The sequence below is a fragment of the Branchiostoma lanceolatum genome, chromosome 6 (assembly GCF_035083965.1).
Source record: "Branchiostoma lanceolatum isolate klBraLanc5 chromosome 6, klBraLanc5.hap2, whole genome shotgun sequence".
NCBI classification, from domain to species: domain Eukaryota; kingdom Metazoa; phylum Chordata; class Leptocardii; order Amphioxiformes; family Branchiostomatidae; genus Branchiostoma; species Branchiostoma lanceolatum.
The window spans coordinates 7,286,248-7,301,076 of NC_089727.1; the positions used below are offsets into that span (position 1 = coordinate 7,286,248).

A 14,829-nucleotide genomic window follows, 5' to 3' on the forward strand; every position below is an offset into this window, starting at 1 on the left:
GAACCGTTACTATCTTTAAAGGAAAAAGATCAGAATCTAATAGGGAAGTGTCCTTTCGTAGTATCTTCCCAATCTGGACAAGCGACAAGGCCGCGGCAGCTGATCTGAGCGGAGCACTGGCATGTGACGGTGTCTGGGTCGTGGTTCCTTGTCCTGATTCCCTTGTTTCGCTTGACTTGCTGACCTGGTGATTCTTCCTGGAACCCACGATAAAAAGGGCAATTTTCCACAGACACAACAATTTTTCAGCATACGTATCTCATAGGTTTATAAAGAAGTAACGTTGACAAGGTAGATCTCATTAGAATAACATTAACTTCAATCCCGCTTTACGCTCATTTTCATAACATATTTTGTATGACATATGAAAAAAAGGATAAAAGTATAATATTATCAGGTCATATCAACCAGCGCTTTTTGATATCGGGTACAACTTCGGAACGGACAAACGTCACATTTGCGTTGTAATAATACCAATTACCGCATGGTGGCGCTCCTTACAGGGACGTTTATGTTGCTATACTAGTTGTCATCGCATAGTGGCGCTGTTAGAGATTCTTTCGATAATCGTTTGTTACACGTCAGTAGTATTAAAGGTGATTATAGCGGACCACACTGCGAAAAATCAAGGTATGTAAACATTTTGGAACGTCGATAGCCACGTGTAAGGGTTTGTGATAGCCTCTGATACAATATTGTATCCGTATTCCAAGGAAAATCCTGTAGATAATGTTTTTGTTTACAAATTGACAGCTGACTCTGGGTTTACTACCTACCCACCTGTCCGACAGGTGTAATAACCTTAACAAACCGTTATATCGGGTCAGTATTGTCCTTCTAACAGTTTCCTTGACATCTCATTTCCTATTTCTACTGTTTGCAGGTCAGTTGGAACACAGTTTAGCCCAGAAACCAGGGAGAGGACGACCAAGCTCGGAGCCGGTTAGTGGAGGCCGCCATCTTGAACTTGGACAGAACAGAGTTCTCAGCTCGGCAACCTCTCTGGTTTGTAATATTGGAACATTAGAAAGACTAATTACACAGTTGAACATTGGTGTAAGGTTGCAGAGGGGATGTATGTTACATGATTTTTAGGCTTAATTGTTAAGCGGCCATGAGAGTTATAAATATTGTGGGGAGGGGGGCAAAATCAGAAGTCTGGGGACTGCAGAGCTAGAGGGGTTGGGGGACTGGGTTTGGGTATGCAGGTACATCTATGGTACCTGTGGCATTGATCAGTCTGGAAACAGTACCTTTTCAAGTGCCAGTTCGTTAGGACGTGTGGTATAGTGCTTAGTGATCCTGCTGTTGTTGATCGTCCCACTTCCATATTACTGGAAAGGGTTGCTGTCTTTATGACCGGTTGTTAAGCCGTTGTCCACTGCTTACTGTAGGTACTTGTTGAAAGTCGCAAGGGAATATCACTGTTAATAAGTGTTATGTTGAACCTATGCGTACTGTACATACTACAGTAGTATTACATATATCATCTGTCTTTGTGTTGTGACCAGTGAAAGATGAGTCTAACGATAGTTACTCATTGACTGTAATGACAAGTAACTGGATTAAATTTGGAAACAGTCAGATGTTTCAGACAGCATCCACTGTCTTTTGCTAGTGACTGAAGGGAAGAAATGGAGAACCAGGTTTTATACGAATATTCTGGTTTAAAAACGTTACAACAGCCTCATTACTCAGATAGGCTGTAATAATACATCAGGGTGAAAATCTGCCTCTCCACTGTCCAGGATGTCTAACCTTCATTAATGCAGGATTTTCAGTAATTCATTATTTCAGTAAGCTAAACTGGAATGAGACATGTTTCCATTTCTCACACACACAGGTGCGAGCCCCTGCAGGTGAGACCACAGGTGTGGAGGTGAGGGATGTGGGAGGCCACCTGGCTGTACCTGTACCTTACCTGGATCAGACCCATGATCAAATGGATCCTCAGGAAGATACTAGGCACCTGCGAGCTGCAGCGCATCTGTCGAGGGTATGGGGGCGCTGCTAGGACCAAACGAGTTGGTGAGTGTTTTGATTACCTTAGTCAATTATTAACTGTGTGGTACAAGACATCAAACCCAATTTTCAATATTTTAAATGTAAACTACATCAAAATATGACTATGACAATTAACCCTTAGAAGACAAGCCATTTATATAACACATTTTACCTTTCCTTAACATGTACTATTCCTAACGCACTGTATGATTTATATTTATGTATTTACTGAATAAAGTTTTGAAAAAAAAGTAGTCAATTAATGTAACTATGTGGAAGGATCTTGCATTTTGCACATTATATTATAAAATGGCAGAGGAAGAACCCAACTGTTTCAACTGTACACATAAGGTTTGTTTTAGAATTCAAAACATGAGGGCCAAGGCTTGAAAGTTCAAAACAATGTCTTTATGTTTGATTGGAATAGATATCTTAGATCCAAAGAATTGATGATCATTTCCACTTGATTTTTTATCAATGCTTTTTGTGTGTACCCCGTTGTTATTTGTTCTAACCTGAGCTCTTCTTTTCTGTTCCGTAGAAAAGTCATTGAAGCTGTCAAAATACAAGGTATGTTACTTGGAATTTTCCATGTACAAGTTGAGATTATTCTGACTTCTGCCTCTGACCACTGTAACTCTTGTTTCTTTCGCTGTAATTTTATGTTCACTGTTTTCATGGTCACCTCTATACCGTGAACTTATCATTACCATGAAAAAAATTATTATTTATGATTCCTTCACACATCCGTTCTATAAATCACTTGGCACCACCGTCAAGTTAAAGTTCAGTGAAAATGTCCATTTTCTTTACACCTTGAAATTATGCTGCCATGAAAATAATGGGAATTACAGTATCTCAAAATGCAAAATGTTGCTGCCATGTTTGAACAAAGAAATAAAATGTCTTCCCTAACACTTCCTGGATCTTTAGCTTCTCCAGGAAATGACCCACGGAGATGTACATGTAGATTGTGACGTGGACCAGAAGGTTCAGGACATCATGCAGATCAAGGGTGTGAGTCAGGAGAAGGATCCACAGTAAGTATAACTTCCAAGCAGATGTACAGATTCCACCTGTTTTCAGATATTTTGATTTCAGTTTATTGCAGACATGACATGTTGCTAAAAGTGTGTACGTTCTTGTAAGCAAGGAGACTTGGAAATATGAGTGAGTGAGTGAATGTGAGTGAGTGAGTGAGTGAGTGAGTGAATGAGTGTGAGAGTGAGTTAATGAGTAAGAGTGAGCAAGCAAGCGAACAAGTGAGTGAGTTGAAATCCTTGTTGTAGGTAGTTTAGCCTTTTTCCAAACTAGAGGCAAGACCTCTGTCTGCTTGTAGGTAGGTTATGTAAACCTGGTAATAAAATCAAGCTCTTTGTTTTCCTGCAGATTCGCGCCTTCACTGCGGGCGTGTCTGGTACAGATCCGTGGTTACCAGGAACTGATACACGAGGTGGAGGAGGTACGCGGGGAGAAGTACTCCTCAGATAACCAGGAACATGAGAACATGCTGCTACAGGTGAGAATGCTCAGGAAACTGTGTGGAGAGTAATGTACTGACTGGTCTTGTAGTTAGTAGCCACTGGGAGACAAACTCCTCCGACCAACATGCTGCTACAGGTAAGAAATGTAGAACTTTATCTAAGTAATAAAGTACTGTGGTCAAGCAGTTACCAACCCTGCTCATGAACCAGAAGGTTGCAGATTTGTGCCGTTCCTAGCCTAGCTTTTTAAACCTAATTTCTGACCTCTAAACCCCCAAAATTAGTCCTCCTATTGTAATTGAACATGATTAACATGTTGTATAACCATAGAACTTACTGCAAAAATCAAGACTTGAGAAACCTCAATTAAGCTCTGTAGTAAGCTGCAATTTCAAATACATGACGTATAATGTTTACAATTAATCAGATTATGAAACTCTTCAGTATCAGAAACCAACCAATGTTACTCTGTAAATCTTCTTCCTCCTCAGCTGTGGGACCACCTCATGCCTGACACCAGCCTGGAGTCCCGCATCACCAAACAGTGGGGCGACATCGGTTTCCAGGGAGACGACCCCAGGACGGACTTCAGGGGCATGGGTACGGACTGGGCCATTTATCCTATGGAAGTGGGGGGTTAGATGGGAGATCAGAAAAATCTTAGTAAGGAGTTTGCTTGTAAGAAATCCAAGTTCAAAAGTAAACATGAAAACTCCTTCAAGTTGAGTTAATTTTATCAGTTTTTGTAAGAGGGTTACACAACTCTCTTTAACCTCCTTGGCGGCTTTTTTTCCGTATAGTATGGTGAAAACTGTCACTTCATTTGTCTTTACTTATACAAGATCTTTGACGATGATAATCTTTCCTTCACACAGGGATGCTTGGACTACACAACCTGTTGTAAGTATACTACTGTGTTAGTTGTATAGTACAGTGTAGTATAGTATATATAGTCTACATGCAATATTTGTACTGTGTAGATACATGTAAACATGTTCAAGTATAAATTAACTTTTGACTCCTTCCTACAGTAGCTGCCAATATGACACTTGTAGGGAAGGAATTCGAAGTGTGAAAAAAAGAGGACATTTTGGTCTCCTACAAATTGCAGTTGGAGAATGTTTATCCTTGTTGTCTTGATTCTCCAGTTTCTTCGCTGACCAGCAGACAGAGTTGGCGAGACAGGTGCTGCAGCATTCCCACCATCCTCAGTACGGGTGAGTCACCATCATGTGGGGAGGGGGGTGGTAGGCTGCTTACGGGGGTTCCAGATCAGGGGGCTGGGAAAGAAAAGAATCTCTTTAAGGGTCCATATTACAACTTTGGTCTGTGAATAGCTTCATCAGGTTGGTAAGTCACTGAATACAAAGACTCTTTGTACCAAACTAAGTTTTTTATTCAACCAAAGTTTCAGTGACCGTCTGTCACCTTCCTCGTGGCAATTCTGACTGGTTCACATTGCACTGCAGCTATAGGTGTCACTGCTTACAGATGCAGTCCCAAAAGTAAATGTTATTCCTGTTACAACAATGTAATGTATACCGTATTACCATGGTGTACATGCAAAGCTTCTTTGATGCCTGCTTCTGACCTTACGTTTTTGTTCTGTTTTTCTGCTCTGCTTCATTTTCTACTAGTAGGTAAGTGAATGGGATTTTGTGTGGTTAGTCAGTGGACATTAGTAGACTGTTGCACAGTAAATGAGGTATTTGATATGCAGTGAAATATTATCCAACATTGATATACTGTTGTTATTTTTTCCTGCAGTTACTCGTTTGCCATTGTTGGTATAAACATCACCAGCCTTACCTACTCCCTTCTGGTGAGAGGAAAACTTCGGACGCACTTCTACAACTTCCCCAGCCCGCCCAAACTCAGCCACTTTCACCTGCTGTACTGTGAGTACTCAGTGAACATTGCATCACATTTACCACACTGTACAGTCATGTTTGTTTACATGCTGATACAGATCGCAATCAGCTGCGTAGTCCAGTGGTTAGCGATCTTGCCTCTGGAACTAGAAGCCCCGGGTTCGATCCCGGCTGTGTCGCTCACCCGACATGCACGCTACCGGAAAAGATCGCAGTCCTTAGGACGGGACGTTAAGCCGTGGTCCACTGTTCATTGTGCTTGTCGAAAAGAGCTAGGGGAATTTCCCCGGTACACTGAACCTGTAAATACTGTACATAGCGTCTGTCTCCTCCGTCACGACCAGTGGAAGAGTAGCTCATCTGTTCATTGAGTTCATTTGAGCTAAAACTGGTTCGAGATTCCTTCCCTTTGAGCTATGTAAGCGTGCCACACAGCACACGTTCGACGGCGTCAAAATGTGCACAGGAACACGCTTTGACGGCCGTCCCAGGGTGCCATATGGGGCACCCAGAACGGCTGTTTTCTACGGTCTCCACATTGATATAAGACGCAAACAGTTGACAATACTCGGTCAGAAAATAGCTGAACAATTATATTTTACGATCTTTTGATTTCTATGAAGGACAGAGTGTGGGAAAATACGGAATTTGCGAAGTTCGTACGGAGCGCCTGTGATCGTGCGAGCACCGATCTCGGGAGATAGTTCAACTAAAACCCGTTCTGAAATGAAATAAAAACACCCAAACTATCAACTGTTCCGCTTTTTATTATCTTCAGATGTAATACTTATGATCCATTTGGCTGGAGCTGCCAGTAAACCTGCGTAAAACCTACAGGAAACGCCGATCTCGATGCACGGAAAGTCCGCCATGACACATGTGCGATCAGCCGCTTAGACGGAAAGTAGCCACTTATTGCGACACAAACATTACGCCGATTCGGCGTGATTTGTATGAATACGTATGCCGTGATCGGTCTCTCTTTTTTGCGTGAGGCCGTTACCACGGAGATTTCTGGACACAAGCTTGAAGGCAAATGTTTATACGCTCAGCAGGGTGTCTCTAAATTGTGTGTTTTCGCGCAACAAAATATCAAAAGGCATGCACGCCGAACTTTCCACAGGCCGTTGCCACCTGTCAGTCAGCACGTCAGGACGTGCTGAGCTGCACGCTGTGACGGAAGTTTTGTCTCTCCTTTTACTACGGCGATTTTCGGGCACAAGCTCAAAGGGAAATGCTCAATGATATATCTATGAAGTCACTGCGAAATATCTATTCATTGAAATTCGCACAATAAAATATTAAAAGGCATTAACGCCGAACTTTCCACATACCGTCGTCACCTGCCAGTCAGCACGTCAAGACGTGCTGAGCTGCACGCTGTGACGGAAGTTTTGTGGATTGATAGTGAACCAGAATCGTTGAACTGGTCGAGTGCAGCATGGACTTTGCTGTTACAATTGCGTGACTTTAAAGTAATTGTTGAAAATTGTCGATGTAGCCACAGCACAATTCGGCAAAATACAGGTAAGTAATTGCACAGCATATCGCACGCCTGTTCTCGATCGCCCCCCTGTGCTGTGCTGTGCGCTGTAACCCAAGAAGATTCTTTCAGGTATTTTGCTTCTATTTCTAGTTTTAAAAAATATTCCTTGTTATTTCCCTTTCAACTTTCATTAGCGATTATGAAATGGTTGAAACTTTGTTTTCTTTTTGCGAGCAATTGTTTCTTTCAAGTAGTATAAGGAAAGTTTCAAGTTTTTAACGTCTTCGTCATTTGTTATATTCCGCCATTCCGCCGTTATCATGTACTGGTCCACACGCTTTGACGGTTACACTGGAAACTCACCGTAGCACGTTTCATAGATAATGTTTTTGAATGGTAAGTCGTCATCTGATAAGCGATGATAAAACTTTGCTTTCTTGTTGCGAGTTATTTTGTTGCTATAAGGAACTTGTCAAGTTTTAGAAAGATTTTTGTCGTTTGTCATACATATTCTGCCGTTATCGTGTGCTGATCCACACGCTTTGACGGGTTATCCGAAAACTCACCGCAGGACCTTACAATATTGATATTTTTAATGGTAAATCGTCTTTTGTTAAGTGATTATAAACTAACAGAAAGTTTGTTTTCTTGTTGCAAGTTATTTGTTGCTATTTGGAAATTGTGAAGTTTTTTTAATAGTATAGGTCGTTTGTCATATTCTGCCGTCATCATGTGCTGATCCGCACGCTATGACGGTTATACGGAACCTCACCACGGCACGTTGCAATGATGGTATTTTTGAATGGTAAGTTTCGTCCGGCTTGGATTAATGGTTGTAAAATGATAGAAACTTTGTTTTCCTGTTGCGACTTTTTTTTTGTTGCTATGATTGCTAAGGAAATTTTCAAGCTTTTTTTCGAGTATTTGTCGTCTGTGATATTCTGCCGTCATCATGTGCTCATCCACACGTTATGACGGGTTGCATGGAAACTCACGTGTACATGCAGCACTTCGCAATACACACTAGGCTCAACACGCACACATGCAATGTTTAAAATGATTTATCACCGAGCATGGGACCGCAACCTACAGCTCTGATAACGCTTAGGACCGACATTTAGTTGTGTATGGCAGCCCAGACATAGGAACCCCGAAACAGATGAAACGGGAGGTTTGGCCGCAAGTGTCTTTCTTCTCTACCTCAAGAAGGTGGTCTGCAAACAAAACAAAAAAACGTTTCGATGACAGTCGGTTTTGAGCGTTCACGATCCGAAGATTGAATCGTCCCGAGACATTCTGAACCAATTCGATGATTGAACCGTTTCGATTATTTCCCGTAACCGGGTTAGCCTTGTTTGATCCGTTGCCATGTTTGTTTTGTTTGGCGGGGTCTGGGTAATAAGCGGGCACCACCAGTTCAAAGTTGATTTGGTTTAATCTTCGACTTCAGCAAGTCGACTGATTTCTTAGTTCTCAGTGCTATGTAGCATTTTAGTATTTTATGTCAAACCGCAGAAACCTGTGACGTTTACTGGTCTCTTCATTTTCCACTGCCTTCAAAAAAGAAGTCAAACCCAACCACAACCATAGTCAACCTTAGTTAATTTAGAACTTTCACAGTAGACTAGATAACTATTTCTGATTCCCATGTATTTCCATGTGCTAGTTTGTCTGCAATTAGCCTTCGGGCATGAACTTGCAATAAAGTTATTATCATTTACTGCATCCAAGGACATCTCTATATACTAGTATAATGCCCTTGCATCATAGCATAGATCTACTGTATTTCGGTAGATTTCAACCGGTTCAACTGGACCTAAACAAACGTTGTCCCGGCACAATTGTTTCACCATAGGTGCACTGATTGCCCGCCATTGTTCTACCGGCTTTTGGAAATAGGTGTATACAAGAACCATCAACAAAACGTAGAGCTGAAAAATAGAAAGGCAGCTAACGTTGTGAGAGAATAATGTAGTTTCATAAGATTGTTTCAAGTGACTGTCTTTCTAATGAGCTCACTCACACACTTGCCTCAGCTCACAACAAAGCCTGCTAGTTTATTTGGGAGTTTCTTTTGCTGAACGTCGATTAGGCCATGTTGTCTGTACGAGTCCATGCCATAACCTTACACGTGAAATCAGTCAGAGCACCCCGCATTATTTCCCCTGTAGAAAACGGAAAAAAAGTTTAGTCATTTCAAGGGATTCTCTCATCTCCTACCCCTTTTAGAAATGAAACCCGCCATTTTTCATCAGTGAAAAATATCATGAATAAACGTAACTAATGGTATGCTTTCCGTGAATGAGACTGAGAAGGAACTCTGTATGTTTAGCCGATAAATTCCTTGGAATTTTACAGGCTCATGCCTTAGCACGTACCCTGTCACAAGGACAATAAATAAGATTGTTGTGTTCGTTATCTGAGGGATACAATTGCCATCGATCGTTGAACCCTTTCTTTGTAAACCGTCACCGCGTACGTGTGGACACAGAGCGACGGGGACACCGTTACGCCACACGACCCCACAGCCTAGCTGGTTATTGCCATGGCTTACAAACTAGAATTGCCCAATTGCCTTGTGTAGCAATATTTTAAGATTCAATCGACAGTTTTCATCTCTATAAGTCTCACAATTGTAAAAGCCAGTGCTACTCTTTACCTGTTCACCATCAGTCCACAATTTCCGTCACAGCGAGCAGCTCAGCACGTCTTGACGTGCTGACTGACACGTGGCGACGATAGAATATGACAAACTCTAAAAAAACTTGAATGTTTCCTTAAAGCAGCAAAATAACTCCCAACAAAGTTTCTATCTTTCCACAATCGCAAATCAAAGGACAAAGGAAATTAATATGGAATCCTAGTATGTGTCTTTTAACTCAAAATTGGAGAAAAATATTTTTAAGAGCCGTCCGTCAAGGGCGTGCAGCTCAGCACGGCTCGACGTGCTGACTGACATGTGGCGACGGCACGTGGAAAGTTCGGCGTGCATGCCTTTTAATATTTTGTTATGCGAAATAATTATTCATAAATATATCATTGAGCATTTCTCTATTGAGCTTGTGCCCGAAAATCTCCACAGTAACGGACTCACGCCAAAAAAAAGGAGAGACAAAACTTCCGTCACAGCGTGCAGCTCTGCACGTCTTGACGTGCTGATCTGGCACGTGACGACGGTATGTGGAAAGTTCGGCGTTAATGCCTTTTAATATTTTATTGTGCGAAATATCTATTCATAGACATATCATTGAGCATTTCCATTCGAGCTTGTGCCCGAAAATCGCCATAGTAACGGACTCACGCCAAAAAAAGGAGAGACAAAACTTCCGTCACAGCGTGCAGCTCAGCACGTCCTGACGTGCTGACTGGCAGGTGACGACGGTATATGCGGAAAGTTCGGCGTTAATGCCCTTTAATATCTTATTGTGCGAATTTCTATGAATAGATATTTCGCAGTGACTGGGAAATATCTATTCATAGATATATCATTATAACGGACTCACGCCATAGTAACGGATTCACGCCAAAAAAAGGAGAGACAAAACTTCCGTCACAGCGTGCAGCTCAGCACGTCTTGACGTGCTGACTGGCAGGTGACGACGGTATGTGGAATGTTCGGCGTTAATGCCTTTTAATATCTTATTGTGCGAATTTCTATGAATAGATATTTCGCAGTGACTGCGAAATATCTATTCATAGATATATCATTGAGCGTTTCCCTTTGAGCTTGTGCCCGAAAATCGCCGTAGTAAAAGGAGAGACAAAACTTCCGTCACAGCGTGCAGCTCAGCACGTCCTGACGTGCTGACTGACAGGTGGCAACGGCCTGTGGAAAGTTCGGCGTGCATGCCTTTTGATATTTTATTGCGCGAAAACACACAATTTAGAGACACCCTGCTGAGCGTATAAACATTTGCCTTCAAGCTTGTGTCCAGAAATCTCCGTGGTAACGGCCTCACGCAAAAAAGAGAGACCGATCACGGCATACGTATTCATACAAATCACGCCGAATCGGCGTAATGTTTGTGTCGCAATAAGTGGCTACTTTCCGTCTAAGCGGCTGATCGCACATGTGTCATGGCGGACTTTCCGTTCATCGAGATCGGCGTTTCCTGTAGGTTTTACGCAGGTTTACTGACAGCTCCAGCCAAATGGATCATAAGTATTACATCTGAAGATAATAAAAAGCGGAACAGTTGATAGTTTGGGTGTTTTTATTTCATTTCAGAACGGGTTTTAGTTGAACTATCTCCCGAGATCGGTGCTCGCACGTTCTCACAGGCGCTCCGTACGAACTTCGCAAATTCCGTATTTTCCCACACTCTGTCCTTCATAGAAATCAAAAGATCGTAAAATATAATTGTTCAGCTATTTTCTGACCGAGTATTGTCAACTGTTTGCGTCTTATATCAATGTGGAGACCGTAGAAAACAGCCATATGGCACCCTGGGACGGCCGTCAAAGCGTGTTCCTGTGCACATTTTGACGCCGTCGAACGTGTGCTGTGTGGCACGCTTACATACCTGCTTTCCTTTAGCTCATCTTGCCAACTGCTAGCAAATAAAACAGATGAGTGCGAGTGATCATCTTGGGTAGGGGGTTGTATAGGAATGCAGACCAAATTTTCACTGTGAAGTTTCTAAAGAAAAATTGTACAAGGTAATTGATAGAAAAAAAATGCAGAATGATCATAGAAATGAACAATAACAGGCACAAGGTGATGACCTCGCAATTATTTTGTTTTCGTCTCACCTTTAGCTGTCTACCGGCTGCTACTTTTCCAGGAGAGAAGATACATACAATACATAGATAACATACATGTAGAATTACAGTCAACATACAGATACCATTGAATTACAGTCAACATACAACTTATACATTGATTTCAAACTAAAAAAACTTACAAGTTGGACCCCGTTCATACTAAATCGCGCAAATCGCGAAATCGCAAAGTCGCCCTGAGTCGCATTCCTTCACACCAGGGGTCGAACGAGCGCGAGTTGTAAAATCGCGTCCAACAGCTTGATCAACGGCCGACGCGTTATTCGATTGTCACCACTCTTACTGTTGTGTTCAATGACCGTCTTGTACTTCATCTTGAGTTTTTTTACCTTTAATAGTGTGGCATTACGTCTTCCATGTTTTCGCATATTTGGCCAACTCAGGCAGTCGCCACTTCAGCGTACACGCTCTGGTTTGGGTGGGATCCCTTGAGTTTCTTCTGAATCCCTACATCCCCGAAGATGGCCATCAGTACATGCGTTTTCGTCATTCCATACGCCAAAATCGCCGCCCGATTCTGACATATTTCCGCCGCATTTGGCGTAATATTCCAACAAGCTAGGAGGTAGATGAACATCGTATAATGAGCGGAAAGACTGAATTTGCAGATGACCCCTTGACCCATGACCGGGTCAATATGCAAAGTAAAGCGCCCAAGGCGCATCAAGGCGATTTCAAGCGTTCAAACTAAGTCGGAATGCAGGCAAATCGCGAGTAAACCACCTCCGAAGGTGGTTTCGCGGAAAGCGATTTCGGGCGATTTCAAATGCGATTTGGAGCGTTCATACTAAGCCGCATTATCGCGATTTCGGCGATTTAGTATGAACGGGGTCTTATAGAATTAGCTTGTCTTTCTTGCCCGTATGTGCGTCAAATATTCTAAACAGGACATTAAAATATTGTCTCCTCCAACCCCATACATGTAACGTAACATGACCTATTTACGTGCAGAACCTATTTACGTCCGGTTTGGCTCATGTCCACATGTCGCGGTGTATTATGCCAAAGCCTGTTCTCATGAGCAATAAAGAACATCATAAGTATGATCCTTAGCCATCTCTTTAATTTTTGCACAGCAAAACATAATGGCCATGCTTTTACCACGTGAACGCCACGTGCCGCGCATGTCGGGGAAATTTACAGATAAACATTGTTTTTTTTTCCATCGCGTTAAGCAAGTGGCCGGACAGACATAGTGATTTTACTATCATTTGTCTGCAGACTACTTTGGACAGTTACTGTGCATTTTTTTCTGGTCTGTGTTCTTCAAGCATAGCGCTAGAAGGGAAAAGATTCAGAAGTGGACGATAATGGGTTACCCTAGCACAATTCTTCATCATATACCTCAGTATAAATACATGCTCGCACGGCGTTAAACAGGCGGAGAAAAACTTGCAGACCATGCATTTTCTTTTTAGAAGAGCTGATATTTCTGCCCATGGGTTTGAAATTTGGCTCTGTCCGCGCGGTTTTAAGATAAATACATTTTGAATAAATCGGTCGTTAACTGGTCATGTTACGTTACATGTAAGTGTTGTGTTTCTTCCCAGGCCACCTCCTGGTGGAGTTTGACAAGTTCTGGTTTGCCGAGAAGCCAAAGAACATAATGGAGTTCACCAGGATACGCAACAAGTTTGAGAAGAAACTGCTCTCTCTGCTGAGGGACGACTCCACGGTACTCCGGGGGAGCTTTGTGGAGAAAGGAGAACAGTCGTAGTGAAGACAAGTGTGGACCTGTTTTTGAGATACCCCCTATGTTCACAACAGGCGTTAGCCTTGGTGTCATCCTATTTAATTTACCAGGGTGCCCATACTGGCTCTGTGGCAGTATAGTAGAAGAACTTTATTGCACGACAATTGTACAGGGTGCAAGGTACGGCAATAACTATTAATCATCATCATCATCATCAGTCCTCCTCTTAGGAGGCGTAGCAAGTGAAGTTTGCTCTCCAGAACTTCTTGTCGTTCATTGCAGAGAGGAGTTTCTGTCCTTCCAAATAGGTTTCGGTTTCTATGAGTTTCTATTAAACATAGTACAAAATAGAGGTATGGAATAAACCTACTGTTCCTAATTACTAAAACAATAAGGGATAGCAAAAGTCTTTGATATCATATAGTCTTACAATTGAGTGGGGCTAATAATGAGTTTTGGTATAGTATGGCAGCCACAGTAAACTAAATAGGATGAAACCCAGGCTAGTCATGTCTATGATTAGGAATCGTGAACCAAGAATGTTGTGAACATACTGAAGTAATAGAAATAGGCTAGAGTAAATATTATCCCTTGTATGTCATCTGCAAATGTAGAAGAGCCCCACCCTTAATCTGCGTTTCATTAAGTGTGAAGGGAGTTATTAGTTTTTCCACAATGGAAAACAGTTTTGTCCATACGATGCTTTTATTGAATTGATATATGTATATGATACATTACCATATTTATAATGTGGCAAATGTGATGTTTTTATAGTGCCACAATATTTCTGCTGAGTGACTAAAATCAAGATACATGCATACCTGTAGACATATGACTGTATTGTATGAAATAAATTGTATTCACATCTGTCAGGTTGATATTTGTATTGATGTGTTCAGGATGTGCCTCACACACTAGTATGTTATTGTCAGTTGGTTTCCTTTGTTAGGGCCTGGTCACATTCGTTGTACAATACACTAGGAAGGACCCCTAGTCTTGCACATTCATACAATTGCAAACTGAGGGCATTATTGGGATATTCGCTCATGTGTCATACAAAGTTCAGCTGTCTTGTTTGGAGAAAGGCTGTCTTACTCTTAGATCCTTTGATTCTATCACAGCCTGCTTGAAAATCTACGACATCAAAATCCTATGATGACCTATGACAAATGTGACCACATCATTACCAAAACTATGTTGTGTTGTGTTTTGTTTGTCAGAATAAGGTAGAAAATACCCTTTTCCTGTAGTACCTATGCCCCATTGTACTTACGTTGTTACAGAATTATCCGCGAGCATCCAAAGGCCCAACTGTAACACTAATTAAATATTTATAACTAAATTACGCTGCATCTGTATCCTACAGAATGTTTCAACGGAAGCGCAGCTCGTATTTCTGTACAAGTGTTCTTCCCACTCAGAATAGACATTGTCAAAACAACAGCTTTTAGACTCCTTTATGCTTATGTCTGTCTCCTATAGTACATTGTTGGTGGCAATGTCATCATC

At 41.9% G+C, this 14,829-nt stretch overlaps 1 protein-coding gene across 3 annotated transcripts in view; it reads left to right on the plus strand.

Moving 5' to 3' along the window:
- Positions 1–14,763, plus strand: part of LOC136436347 (ELMO domain-containing protein 2-like) — a 202,805-nt gene extending 188,042 nt beyond the window's left edge. The window contains exons 1-11 of one of the 3 annotated variants that reach the window (XM_066430243.1): positions 531–630; positions 884–1,005; positions 1,844–2,028; positions 2,546–2,574; positions 2,938–3,044; positions 3,394–3,523; positions 3,980–4,088; positions 4,364–4,388; positions 4,637–4,705; positions 5,256–5,386; positions 13,178–14,763. In XM_066430243.1, the coding sequence (XP_066286340.1) occupies positions 1,887–2,028; positions 2,546–2,574; positions 2,938–3,044; positions 3,394–3,523; positions 3,980–4,088; positions 4,364–4,388; positions 4,637–4,705; positions 5,256–5,386; positions 13,178–13,344 (909 nt within the window). In that variant the 5' untranslated portion in view covers positions 531–630; positions 884–1,005; positions 1,844–1,886 and the 3' untranslated portion in view covers positions 13,345–14,763. Of the gene's footprint in view, positions 1–530; positions 631–883; positions 1,006–1,843; positions 2,029–2,545; positions 2,575–2,937; positions 3,045–3,393; positions 3,524–3,979; positions 4,089–4,363; positions 4,389–4,636; positions 4,706–5,255; positions 5,387–13,177 lie in introns of those variants that run through there. The other 2 variants (XM_066430246.1, XM_066430245.1) reach the window with 2 other exon arrangements.
- The last annotated feature ends 66 nt before the right edge of the window (positions 14,764–14,829 follow it).